The sequence below is a fragment of the Annulohypoxylon maeteangense genome (assembly GCF_022496945.1).
Source record: "Annulohypoxylon maeteangense strain CBS 123835 unplaced genomic scaffold GGS22scaffold_5, whole genome shotgun sequence".
Classification (NCBI taxonomy): Eukaryota; Fungi; Ascomycota; class Sordariomycetes; order Xylariales; family Hypoxylaceae; genus Annulohypoxylon; species Annulohypoxylon maeteangense.
In genome coordinates this window covers 544,707-557,559 of record NW_025953252.1, presented here as the reverse complement: position 1 = coordinate 557,559, position 12,853 = coordinate 544,707, and the positions used below count along the sequence as shown (strand labels likewise).

Genomic DNA, 12,853 nt, shown 5'->3' with positions numbered 1-12,853 from the left:
TTCATAGCTGAAATGGCATCTCCAGCTTCAGATACGGCGACCCCGAGCCGCGAAGGGCAGCCCGGTGAGAAATCTGTTATTATCGATATCGAGAAGAATGCACCTCCAAGTTCCGTTTCTACATCCATGGATCTCCCTCGACCAGAACTAGCACAGCGATTATCGTTGTCGGCCGCCAACCACTTATCACTGGACGATGTTGAAGCTGTCGATGTTCAAATTCGAGATCTATCAGTTACCGTCGATACGTCACCTTCAATCTGGGATCCTGCAACATATCCCGATTTGTTTAGCGGGAAAGGTCGTGACGGTCCAACCACCAAGACCCTTCTTAGTTCCGTGAATGCATCTCTAAAACCGGGAACTCTTACGGCTATTCTTGGTGGTAGTGGCTCTGGAAAAACGACCTTATTGAACACAATCGCAGAACGCATGTTTAGCTCTCGACTTTCTCGAACTGGAACTGCCACATTCAACGGACAAGAGGGCGTGCACTCCATCAGACATGCATATGTAATGCAACAAGATATCTTGCTCCCAACCCTTACTGTACGAGAGACGTTGAGATACTCGGCAAATTTGAGATTACCATCTTCGACAACAGAAAAGGAGAGGATGCGTATTGTGGAGGAAGTTATCCTTGAATTGGGGTTGAAGGACTGTGCAAATACTAGAATCGGAAATAGTCAGCATCGTGGATGTAGTGGCGGAGAGAAGCGAAGGACGAGTATCGGTGTACAACTCTTGGCGAACCCATCAATCCTCTTCCTTGACGAACCAACAACTGGATTGGATGCAACAAGCGCTTACCAGCTTGTTAGGACTCTCAAGACTTTAGCAAGCAAAGGTCGTACGATTATCACGACTATTCACCAGCCGCGATCCGAAATCTGGGACCTGTTCGATAACCTTGTGATTTTGTCTAGGGGGAGCCCTGTGTATTCCGGACCGATGAAAGAGTGTATCCCGTGGTTTTCGGGGCTCGGATTTGAACTACCTGCATTCGTTAACCCGGCCGAATTCTTGATTGATCATGCCGCGATCGATAATCGCAGTCCGGAGCTCGAAGAAGAAAGTACCGCTAGAGTTGAGCGTCTAAAGACAGCATGGAACGAAGAGTCAAATCGAGTTTTCCCATTGCTTACATCCGAACAAGTTTCGGAGATGAAGAATAAACCTAGGCGACCGAAAATGGAACAACATGCAGGCTTTTTTCGTCAGGTGCGGGTGCTAACAGACAGGACGCTCAAAGTCACTTACAGGGACCCGCTGGGAATGGCAGGTTCTATATTGGAAGCTATTTTCATGGCTATCATCACGGGATATGTATTCTACAACCTTGCCAGAGACCAGTCTGGCATTCGATCCAGACAAGCTGCATTGTACATCTCGGTAGGCCTACAAGGTTACTTGTTCCTGACATTCGAGATTTACCGCTTGACGATGGACATCCCAACTTTCGATCGCGAAAATAGCGAAGGCTGTGTAACTGCACTCCCTTTCATAATATCCCGTCGACTTGCGCGTCTCTTCACCGAAGACATACCTGTCCCATTTTTGTTCAGCGTTATCTACTACTTTATGGTGGGCTTCGATCGCGACGTGTCCAAGTTCTTCACGTTTTTCTCGATACTTCTTCTTAACCATTATATTGCCGTTGCACTGGCGGTTTCTTCGGTCGCGGCTGTTAGGCACTTCCCTGGAGCAAGTCTAATTGCCAACCTCGCATACACATTACAGAGTATGGCCTGTGGATACTTCATACAGAGCAATACGATTCCTGTGTATGTGAGGTGGACGAAGTACATCACTTATACCGTAAGTTGAATTTTTATCTTTCTGATAAATGTGCTAATTTTTGTACAGTATTATGCTTTTGGGGCTCTCTGCGGCAATGAATTCGAAGGTAGCTTCTACGATTGCCCCTTGCCAGGTGGCGAGTCAGATCCGGCCTGTAAACCATATACCGGGCAATATATCATGGATAACCTTGGGTTCCCACGGGATTGGACTGCACGACCGATTATTGCCATGTTAGGTTTTGTCATTTTGTTCTTTGTTACATCCTGGGTCGGCTTGGCGTTTGTCAAGGTAGAAATGTCAATTGCCCGAGCTCGAGCATCGGACACGGATCTTTCTGCTGGAAAAGAGAAGATGAACGCGAGATCAATTTACGAAGTCCGGGCGATAGATGTTGGCCTGGACGAATTTTCCCTTAAGTTGGACAAGAGATCACCAACTGGAAAAAAGCTGCCGACTAAGACGATCCTCAATCCTGTTACGGCCACATTCCAAGCCGGTATGCTCAACGTGATAATGGGACCATCTGGATCAGGAAAAACCAGTTTGCTCAATTCGATGGCGATGCGACTGCATAGCACGATCGGAACTAGGTATAAGCCGTCCGGAAAGTTAACCTTCAATAGTGCCGTACCGTCGGACTCAGTGGTGCGATCAATTGTATCTTATGTTTGCCAGGACGATGATGCACTGCTTCCATCTCTAACCGTTCGAGAGACCCTTCGCTTTGCAGCTGGTCTCCGTCTCCCCTCATGGATGAGCAAGTCGGAAAAACATCAACGAGCCGAAGATGTATTAGTCAAGATGGGTCTCAAAGATTGCGCTGACAACTTGATCGGAAACGAGATGGTAAAAGGTATTTCCGGAGGAGAAAAGAGGCGAGTCAGTATCGCCATACAAATTCTTACTGACCCTCGCGTCCTACTACTCGACGAACCGACAAGTGGATTGGATGCTTTTACTGCAAGCAGTATCTTGGAGGTGCTGCAGGGTCTGGCGAGGGAAGGGCGCACGCTTATCCTGACAATACACCAAGCCAGATCAGACATATTTAACCACTTCGGAAATGTACTGCTGCTCGCCAGAGGTGGCTCACCTGCTTATGCCGGTGCCGCCAAGGATATGTTACCTTACTTTAGCGGTCTTGGATATCAATGTCCTCAACACACTAACCCAGCTGATTTCGCACTTGATCTCATCACGATTGATCTTCAGGAGGCTCGAAGAGAAGCTGAAAGCCGGGAGAAGGTCCGACGACTTATCGAGTCTTGGACTAGAATCATGAACCAGTCTCAATCAGGGAAGACACAAGCCATTCCGCGACTCTCGGATATCAACGAGAGAGGAGAGTCAGGCACAGAATCAATGAATGAAAAAGTGGCAATACCTTATAGCTGTGGAAAAGCAACTGGCGAGACTACAGACATCTCGGCGGAAGCAAGCGGAGCTGATCTTGAAAGGCGGCTTTCCAACCCTCTTCCACGCCGGTCACTCAACAAGGCCGCTCTAGCAACACCAGCCGAGTTAGGCGCCATGGTTCACAAACGCGCATCTTTCATAACGGCATTTCCAATACTACTACACCGAGCAATGATCAACCTCCAGCGACAACCACCCCTCCTTTTAGCGCGTATAATGCAAGTTCTTGGATTAGCTATCATCCTCGCCCTGTTCTTTGCGCCCGTGCATAACGACTACTACAGCGTACAGAACCGGGTCGGTTTCGTACAGGAGATTGGTGCATTCTACTTTGTCGGCATGTTGCAGAACGTCGCCGTTTACCCCGCGGAGCGTGAGGTGTTCTACCGTGAAGATGACGATGCCGTATATAGCGTTGAGGCCTTCCTCTCGACGTATACCCTTCTCGAGGTGCCCTTCGAGATAATAGCTTGTCTACTCTTCAGCATTTTGGCTGACTTTGCGGTTGGTTTCCCACGCACGGCCGAGATGTACTTCGTGTACGCCTTCTGCTGTTTCGGTATCGTGTCGTGTGGCGAAAGCCTGGGTATTATGTTCAATACTTTGGTTAATCACACCGGGTTCGCCGTCAACATCATCTCTATTCTACTTTCCGTCGCGCAGATCATGGCCGGTATCATGTCTATCGACATGCCGGAGTTGTTTAAGGCGTTCAATTACATCAGCCCGCTCAAGTATGCGACAGCTGCACTGGCGCAATTCACCTTGAGGGGCGTCACATTCACTTGCGATGACGCGCAGAGGTTACCGAACGGGCAATGCCAGATCGAGACTGGCGAACAGGTTCTAGACCTGTATAAGCTTAATGTGAACCCTTACGTCAATCTCGGCGCGCTGGGGGCGGCGATCGTCGTGTACAGGGTTGTCGCGTGGCTTTTGCTTAGGCTAGTGAGGACAAGGTGGAAGAGCGTTGTTGAGAATACGAGGAAGTGATGAAACTTCCAAGGAGTTGCACATATTTGGATTCACACTGCACATACATTTTAGTTAGCCACACAGCTTTCGAGTACATACATACCAATAAACACACTATTGACATCAAACGTCGTCTATAACCAATTCGGCTTTATCTAGGTGCCTAATGTTTTAGTTGCCTGAAATATCGGTGTAGATTGATCGTCCGGCTACCATCCAAAGGAGGAGTGAAGTCCGTCTTAGCTATCGCATCGACATCTCCAGCCTCCGGAAATCAGAATCACGGGTGCACGAGATGGTTTCCTACCTGGGCATCGTAAAACATTGCTAAGTATGACCCGTCTGGGGCAAATAGAGCTACTAACCATCTCGAATTATTAAGCATGTGTATACTAGTACCTAGGTAAGTATTATACACGTCGTCTGAGCTGATAAATTATTCGATCCCGTTCTTGGATTTTTATATACGAGAGCTTACTTCCCGATGAGAGCAAGTGTAAACGCCGAAAGGAAATAGCGTGGTAGATTCCTAAACGCCTACGCCCGATTCGGGATTGTGTCGATTTATGTCAGCGCCCGAAATGGTGCGGCATTCCTTAACTCCAGGTGCTAGAGCCCTAGACTTGGTAGACTAGTACTAGAGTGCCGCATGGCAGACGCCGTTTTTAGACTCGGACCAATTCCTTGTCGCTGGAGAAGACCGGCGGCCAATCATAGGGGGCAGAAGTAAGATCCGAAGATGATATGCCTTGATGGTGCCGCCGTGCATCCGCTAAAAGACCCTGAAGCACCAAGATTTGTTGGCGGAGCTAAGCTGGATTGACATCAGAACGCCGGCGGGGTAAATGCCGTCAGTGTTATTTTTTTCTATTCTTTGGTGGGGATAGGGTAGCTTCTAGGATGGGAAGGTTGATATTCTAGGAGTTTCTTAGGTAGGTAGCCAGCGTCATACGAGCGTGTTTATTATGAAAATATTCTTTATCGAGGATTGGGAGTTTTTAGTATATAAACTCTGGACGTCATCGATTTTGAGAAATTATATTATTGAATCTTCTGAGACAAAATACCATAACTCCAAATCCTTATAACCACTTAACCTTAGCTAAACTAAGCTCAACTCAACTACGTCATCCTACCAAAAACATCTTCAATATCTAAACCTCAGCTGAAAAAAACACCACAATGGCGCCAAAAGTCCTCGTCGTCCTAACCTCATACGGCTTCATCGAAAGCGTCAAGCAGCCCACTGGCTGGTATCTAGTACGTAACCAATCTCTCAGCCCATCCCCTCCATAACCCTTCGCTCCAGCACCCAATGTACCATACCTACCTACCTCCACAATCACACCTTTTAGCAAACCCCCAAACTAACCCACGTCCGCAGCCCGAATTCGCCCACCCCTACGAAGTCCTCTCCAAGAAAGGCGTCGAAATCGTAACCGCATCCCCGAAAGGCGGGCTCGCCCCGCTCGACCCCAGCTCCGTCGAAGCCTTCAAAGCGGACGCCAGCTCCGCCAGCTTCCTGTCCACACAATCCGCGCTGTGGGAGCAAACCGCCACAATCTCCAGCTTCCTAGGCCGCAGCGCGGAGTTCGCGGGCTTGTTATACCCGGGCGGTCACGGACCGATGTTCGATCTCGCCACGGACAAGGACAGCATCGCGCTGATCAACGAGTTCGTGGCGGCGGGGAAACCGGTCGCCGCGGTGTGTCATGGCCCGGCGGTGTTTGTGAATGTGGAGTTGCCCGGCGGGAAGAAGTTGTTGCACGGCAAGGAGGCGACGGGGTTTAGTAATGCGGAAGAGGATGTGGTCGGGATGAGTGCGCATATGCCGTTTTCCCTCGAGGATAAGATTGCGGAGGCGGGTGCGACGTATAAGAAGGCGCCGGAGCCGTGGGCGCCGCTTACGGTGGTCCAGGATGGGGGGAAGTTTATCACCGGACAGAATCCGGCGAGTTCGGTTGGGGTTGGGGAGGCACTTGCTAAGGCTATTGGGGTTTAGGGGTTCTGAGTGATAGGGGGAGGGAAGGGGTGTTTTAGGCATGTAGAAATGATACCAGTCGTTACACATCACGGAGTCTTCTAGAGGGGAGGTTAATGTGCATATGAGTGATATATGAATGAATGATCAAGTGATACCTACTCACGCTACGCTTATACCTACCTACTCATTTCATCTAGCATCATATATACAGCACGCCCATATAAGTACTCTCTACCTTATGCATTCGTCCCTTGCTCCTAGAACGCACTCAACCGACAATAACAAGACGCCTTAATCGGTATATCCGCGCCCTCGATCGCCTTGTCCAACTGTGGTTTTATCTTCTTCGCTTCTTCGATCCGTCCCAACTTCACCAGACACTCATGATACCCGTGTAGCGCCCACACATTATTTCGATGTTGTAAAGCTCGCGGTAGCCTCCCGTTAGCCCCTAGATCATCAGCGTATACTTCAACCGCCTTATCATAATGTCCCTGTTCCGCCAGCAGTGCTCCTAGCACATGAGCAGGAGGCTGCATCCATCCCCAAGGCTCATCATATGGCAAAGCAGCGCTGCGCTCAACCGCAGTTCGCAAATGCTCAAAAGCAGCATCGTAGGACCCCTCACGGTATTTCAACTCCCCATCCAACATCGCCTCCGCCACGCCCAAGATATCAACACACTTATTATTAAACACCGTCCTCGACTCAGGAACCCCTTTCAACTTATCAGCAAACAAGCCTCGCTGCTCAGCCGCCCTCCCCACATCCCCCTTCGCGGCATACGCCATGCCCCTCGCATACGCAACCATAGCATTCGTCACACAATACAGCCCCCCATCCTCCCGCTCCCTCAACCCCAAAATCTCATCCCACATGCCAAACCGAATCAGCGCATGTATCCGCATCCCCACAAACCCCTCCAACCAATCCGCCATCGGCGGGCTCTCCACACGCAACAACTCCTCCGGCAACGCCTCCTCAACGGCCTTCGCCGTTCCCAGCGCCGCGCGAGACTGGCCAGAGAACATGGCGGCGTAGATCCGGAAATGCAGATCGTGCATGCGATACAGCGTGTAGAAAACCGCGTGTCCCCGCTCCCGCGCGAAGAACTTGTCGTCCGCGACGATGGCGGCTTGGTTCGAGGCCACGGCCGAACTGTAGTCGCCGACGAGCACGTCGATGTGCGTGGGCATGTGGTTCAGGTGGCCTGCGTCGGGCACGAGGAGACGCAGCGTGTTTGCGGCTGGGAGCGCGGTTTCCGGGGACGGAGACATCTCCATTAGGTGGATGTATAGGTGCAGGAGACCCGGGTGTTCCGATCCGCCTGGTTGGGACAGCGCGAGCTCGAGGACCGTTTTGGCTTCGAGGGTGCGCGCGTTGGCGGCGGGGAGCCCGGTGTGGATGTCCCAGAGCTGCCAGGGGGTGAGGTTCATTAGGGCGTCGACGAAGAGCGTGGCGATGTCTAGGTCGGTGGGGAATTGCGTGTATACGCTCTTCATGGCGTCGGCGTAGCTGGTGTTCCAGATCGACCAGTTACGGTCCGCGGCGGCGGTTTCCTCTGGATACCTGTATTTCAGCGCTTCCACGAGGGCTCTCTCGACGGGAGACGCTTTGGATGCGCCTGCTTTTGCTTTCGAGATTGCGGTGCGCGTGCGCTGCATCACGTTCTCTAACTCCGTTTCGTCGAAGAATTCCCAGGGTTTGTTGTAGTTTGGCCCGAGAACGTAGGCTAGGCCCCAGTACGCGAAGACGCAGTCTGCGTCGCTGGCGATGGCTCGCTCGAAACATTTGGCAGACTCATCGTGGTTGAAGGCGTAGCTCCAGATCAGGCCGCGGTTAGCCCATTCGCGGGCTTCGGCGCTGCTTGAAGTCACTGGCCGTCTGTACGAACCAAGGTCATAGTACCCGTCACCAGTTTGATTTTCACTAGCTACTTTAGACTCGTCGGCCATCGTGTCTCTTCTTCTGTTTCTGTGAGGTTTAGATGATGGGATGACTAACATCATGAGGTGCGATGGCGCCACTTAAGTCTCCATCTTTGGGTTGAATCGCTCTATCGGGGCTTTTTTGTAAGCAATCGCTAACCGGGGCTATGATTTTCTGCGGGGTTTATGCATGTAGCGCATATAACTACGTAAGACCATTAGGACTCGGGATCACAGCCGACTCGTGAGTGCCCGATGTTTTTGGACCTTTTAATTTGTCGTCAATTCAATAATGCATGAGATGTGACCTAGAAACGTTTTCCTAAGTCTGTGGTTGATGGTGTACTTATTCACCATATTATGTAATTCAGTGTTATGTAATTCAATGCCAGGTCACGGGTGTTATGTAATTCGATTTTATCTTATGTAATTATTAATTACATAATCTTTTGTTGCTGACGTAACTCAGTCAAAGGCAAGTACTCGGTGAAACCTTAGATTGAGAGGAACATCATTCTTTAATAACATCATTCTCTAACAACATCAACAACACCGGGCTATCAGGGTACCTACCTACCCATATAAGTGCTTATTCAATTACCGAAACTCTACAGGTATTTAGGTACTAGGTATTTGTCAACCAAAATGAACTCTGGTCTATCATGAACCCGCTCCTTACAGGGTCCTCACTTGACGTTTGAATTCCGGAACCGAATCGTTGCCTAGATAAATAGGGGTAATCGGAAGGTCCTACATTTCCGCATTCCTATATCTTAAAAATGGAGTCTTAAACGTATTTCTTAAGAGCTCTACTCACGTTCGCACATTTAGATGCTCTATTACAGGCACCTATCGGCTAGGAAAGTATAAAATCAGACCTTGAGGCCAATCATTAACTTCTCTATACACTGTATACTAATTTAACTTCAAGCAGCTTCTAATTTGTGCCCTTGTCCTTACTTACTCCATAACTATCACCATATCGTCTTCTCAGGTGCGCTTCTACTGTCACAGGTGGATGTAAAGGGGTCTCGCCGGGCTCGATGCAAGTTGGAATGCATTCGATGACTTGGTCGAGCAGGCCTTCATTGAAGAAAACCACACTATACCTGTCCCTGTCCGAAATTGGTGATATGACACGATGAACTGTCGACATATACCGACCGTTCGTCCACTGTTCCATCATGTCGCCGATGTTGACAACATACGCATCTTGGACATAGGGCACAGCATTCCATGTGTCTGTTGGCCGGTGGAAGACCTCCAAGCCCCCAACTAAACAGTTTTTAGTGACATAACAGGAGTTGCATGGAGGCATTCTCACTATTATCTTGAAGTAGTAGTGTCATAGCACCAAAATCCGTATGGGCACCCGTTCCACGGGATTTCTTCGCCATTTCAGCATCCGTTCGTGGATATTTATGTATACGATACATTGAAATAGCTAGAGTAGTAGGGATATCAGCATTTATTAACAGCGTCAAGCGAAAGGAATTGGCTGCTAACAGTCTCGACTGTTGACGAAATCATCAAAATAATGCTCCTCGAGATGCAAGCTTAACGCTAGCAAGCGAAACAATTTCACGCTAAGACCTCGGGCAGCAGCGAAGTATTCTTCCATCGTCGACCGAAACTCGGGACAATCAACTTCCTCGGGCCACAAATTCGGTCCTTGCAAGAACCTTCCGGGCGGAAGTTCAGGACCCATCATGAAGCCTTCTTTTTGATCTTTGAAATCGCCCTCCATGATCTCGGCCCCGAGAGCTTCGTAACCCCGCGCGCCATTCGCGGAGAAACCCTGGCCTAATGCAGATTTCTTAGCCGAAGGGAGACGATAAAACTGCGCAGTTTTCTCGAACAGGCGCGTTCGTAGTTCAGAAGAAACATCATGTCCGACAATCTGAAAGAACCCGGGGGCGCGACATGCAGCGCTCAATTCTTCGGCGATCTGAGCCGTCCGAGTCGAGTCCCCCGCAATATACCCGGAAATATCGATTACCGGAATCGTGACTGGGGCTGCCGGGGGTCCTTGATCGACAGCCATTTTAGAAATCCTATTAACTCTTTCGATATCTAATGTTCTTCCGAATGAATCAGATATGAATACCCCTCCGACAGGGTATTAACCTATTTATTAGGAACAGATTCCAAGATACGCAGCACTACCAAATTACCAATAAAATAGTGTAAATGAACTATCTATGGAATTATATACGTAAGCGTGAGGACTAGTTATCTGATAAAGATTTGCGGGTATCTCCGACGATCAATCCGGAGCTAAAGGAGCCAGAAATGCTGTGAAAGACTATCCCCTCCATCACACAGCTGGCATCCACAACCTACCATAGCAGGTGTGAATTACTTATATGGGCGACCCGGGGATAGCTTTTCTCACCCATATTTCGATGCACAACGACAGCACTATGATCCGTATCTCCGAAATAATATCGATTGAGATAGTGATCGCAGCTTTGGATATCGATAACTAATTCTCTACTTAGGTTTATTATCCGAGTTTTGGCGATAATCATAAATCCTTTGGTTTCAGGTGTGCACCAATCTGTATGATGACTAATCTGTGAATTCCCCCTTTCCACTCTGGTGCGGAAGAAGCTTCATTGAAAAAAATCATCTTTCTCATTTAGATGCCCGTTTAACAATCGTACCGCATCATAGGTAAACATCATTAGATCTTTGAATTGGTCGGTTAATATCCATTACCCATAACAGCCGGTTAAATGTTGAAGGAGCAAACAGTGTAGGGCTGGACCGCTTCTTATTCTGGATGAATCGAGAATATCTCCGTCTCAAAGATATTGACGTTCATACCTAAATACCTACTTTTCGATAAGATTCATTGGAAATTTAGAGAACCAGGGAATTATACTCCAATCAATGTTACCTAGAATTCCACTTCGGGAAGGTGACCCCAAGCTGAGATAAGCAACCTTCTCATCATGAATCATAAAATCAAGACAATTAACTTACTTATAGTGTCCCTTTACTTCGTTAATCATTTCCATGTTATAATTCCCAACTTATTAAAATGGATGGCCACTTGCAGCTGATGTTCCGAGTATCTACATGGTACCTGTTATTATGCGCCACCACAGAATGGATAATATCGGTGTCGGCAACAGCAACCTCTCACCCTCCCCGAGCAGACATCTCCGCGTGCAAACTAGCCGCTAATAACGATGTGTATCTCAGCGCGGGGTTCGGATACGAGCTCAACTGCGCGCCCAGCACCGGGACCTTAAACGCATTCATGATATTCGTCGACTTCGCCGACGAACCAGCTATCGAAACCCCGCAGAGCTTGCACGATTTCTTCTTGCCTGCCGCCGCGGAATGGTATGCAACGTCATCGTACGGCGCGCTGACCCTGGATGTGACCGCCGATACCTCCCGGTTCTACCGTATGCCCGCCGCCGCCTCGTCATACGGATGGGCGCGGGGCTTGAGTTACGAAACTCATCAGAAGTATATCCAGGACGCGTTAGATGCGTATAACGCGACCATACCGCCAACGGATGTGCTGTACGTCGTGCCGACTGCTAACGCGGCCTCCATTTCCTTTTCGCCCACCTTCATGGGCGACGTCCAGACACGTGCTGGTGTATACGTCGCTAAGAAATCGGTGACGTTCGGCTTGGATGCGTATAAGACCTGGAAGTATCTGGTCTTGAATCATGAGACGGGCCATACCATGTGTCTGCCCGATTATTACCCCTTTAATGGGAGCGCGACCGGGTTGTTTATAGGTGGTTGGGACTTGATGGGACTTATTAGGTGAGGATTGAACTTGATATAAACTGGTTTGAATGAGTTGAGAATTAATGGAAGTTGCCTATAGTGGACCAAGTCCCGATTACTTCGCGTGGGATAAGTGGCGATTAGGATGGCTATCTGATGAACAGATTAACTGTGTCGCTGAGTCGGGCTCGACAACTCATACGTTGACACCTCTAGAAGAAGCAGGAGGTTCGAAAGCTGTGGTTATCAAGCACAATGGTACGAACGTGTTGGTCGCGGAGCTACGATCGGCGAGTGATCTTGATTCGGCATCGTGTTCGACGGGTGTGCTCCTTTACACCGTTTCCACCACTACGGCTACAGGAGAAGGTCCCGTTCGGGTATTGGATGCAACTCCTGGGTCGAGCGGCTGTGCTGGAGATAAGTTAAATGATGCTGTATTGTCTCTGGCGGGAACGAGCGAATATACCGTCTCAGGGTGGGGTATCAAGGTTACGGTTTTGAGCGAATCGAGTGATGGGACTGAGATCAAAGTCGATGTTTCGTAGGTAGAGAATCAGAAATCTCAACTTGTAAAAATCAACATTCTGTAGGTATATGCCTCTCAGCCTCTGGCAACGATCACCGCCTGTTATAATTAATTATGAGTTGTCTACCTAGGTAGAATTTCCTAATATGGAATGATACCTAGATGTCATTGGTCGTTTCATTGTGCGGCGCGGTGTTTGCTTGTGGCACAGTTGTTGGAAATATTATATCCACCTAGGTTGGCTTGCGGTAATAAAAGAGTCAAATCGACCAGACTTAGGTACCTATTATATCAGCCGGTTGCACAGAGAGATAAATTTCGTGGCTGAGACATAGGCTGTCTAGGTAATTCGACCTCCGGAAATGAGGGCTGCCCAGATTTTATTTCCTCGGACTTGGAACCACTCTTCCCTATGCAAGTTTCGTATATTAGCACACTTTCAAACAGACCGTCTTTCCACCC

At 49.0% G+C, this 12,853-nt stretch overlaps 5 protein-coding genes across 5 annotated transcripts; 3 read left to right on the top strand and 2 right to left on the bottom strand.

Moving 5' to 3' along the window:
- Positions 1-126: 126 nt before the first annotated feature.
- Positions 127-4,212, top strand: GGS22DRAFT_178754 (P-loop containing nucleoside triphosphate hydrolase protein; the record flags this gene model as incomplete). The annotated part of the gene is made up of 2 exons (XM_047963597.1): positions 127-1,818; positions 1,867-4,212. 2 exons carry the CDS (start codon positions 127-129, stop codon positions 4,210-4,212), a joined length of 4,038 nt encoding a protein of 1,345 aa, XP_047820450.1.
- A 781-nt stretch (positions 4,213-4,993) lies between these two features.
- Positions 4,994-6,196, top strand: GGS22DRAFT_199016 (DJ-1/PfpI family protein; the record flags this gene model as incomplete). The annotated part of the gene is made up of 2 exons (XM_047966221.1): positions 4,994-5,454; positions 5,579-6,196. The coding sequence occupies exons 1-2, from the start codon at positions 5,377-5,379 to the stop codon at positions 6,194-6,196; spliced, it is 696 nt and encodes a 231-aa protein (XP_047820449.1). The 5' UTR covers positions 4,994-5,376.
- A 102-nt stretch (positions 6,197-6,298) lies between these two features.
- On the bottom strand, positions 6,299-8,167 carry GGS22DRAFT_115623 (TPR domain protein). Its single transcript, XM_047958087.1, has one exon. It carries the CDS (start codon positions 8,131-8,133, stop codon positions 6,436-6,438), a length of 1,698 nt encoding a protein of 565 aa, XP_047820448.1. The 5' UTR covers positions 8,134-8,167; the 3' UTR covers positions 6,299-6,435.
- Positions 8,168-8,983: 816 nt separating this feature from the next.
- GGS22DRAFT_158257 (putative gibberellin 20 oxidase) lies at positions 8,984-10,383 on the bottom strand. The gene is made up of 3 exons (XM_047960615.1): positions 9,613-10,383; positions 9,431-9,550; positions 8,984-9,381 (listed from the first exon to the last, which is right to left on the bottom strand). The coding sequence occupies exons 1-3, from the start codon at positions 10,148-10,150 to the stop codon at positions 9,044-9,046; spliced, it is 996 nt and encodes a 331-aa protein (XP_047820447.1). The 5' UTR covers positions 10,151-10,383; the 3' UTR covers positions 8,984-9,043.
- Positions 10,384-10,953: 570 nt separating this feature from the next.
- Positions 10,954-12,844, top strand: GGS22DRAFT_158256 (M6 metalloprotease). Its single transcript, XM_047960614.1, has 3 exons — positions 10,954-11,043; positions 11,099-11,898; positions 11,963-12,844. Exons 2-3 carry the CDS (start codon positions 11,153-11,155, stop codon positions 12,408-12,410), a joined length of 1,194 nt encoding a protein of 397 aa, XP_047820446.1. The 5' UTR covers positions 10,954-11,043; positions 11,099-11,152; the 3' UTR covers positions 12,411-12,844.
- Positions 12,845-12,853: the final 9 nt, after the last annotated feature.

Coding starts and splice junctions, on each gene's coding strand:
- GGS22DRAFT_115623 (XM_047958087.1), bottom strand. CDS start 8,133: ATGGCCGACGAGTCTAAAGTAGCTAGTGAAAATCAAACTGGTGACGGG.
- GGS22DRAFT_158257 (XM_047960615.1), bottom strand. CDS start 10,150: ATGGCTGTCGATCAAGGACCCCCGGCAGCCCCAGTCACGATTCCGGTA. Junction 9,551..9,612: donor TTTCGTCAACAGTCGAGACT/GTTAGCAGCCAA, acceptor CTACTACTCTAG/CTATTTCAATGTATCGTATA. Junction 9,382..9,430: donor ACTACTACTTCAAGATAATA/GTGAGAATGCCT, acceptor AAAACTGTTTAG/TTGGGGGCTTGGAGGTCTTC.
- GGS22DRAFT_158256 (XM_047960614.1), top strand. CDS start 11,153: ATGGATGGCCACTTGCAGCTGATGTTCCGAGTATCTACATGGTACCTG. Junction 11,899..11,962: donor GACTTGATGGGACTTATTAG/GTGAGGATTGAA, acceptor AGTTGCCTATAG/TGGACCAAGTCCCGATTACT.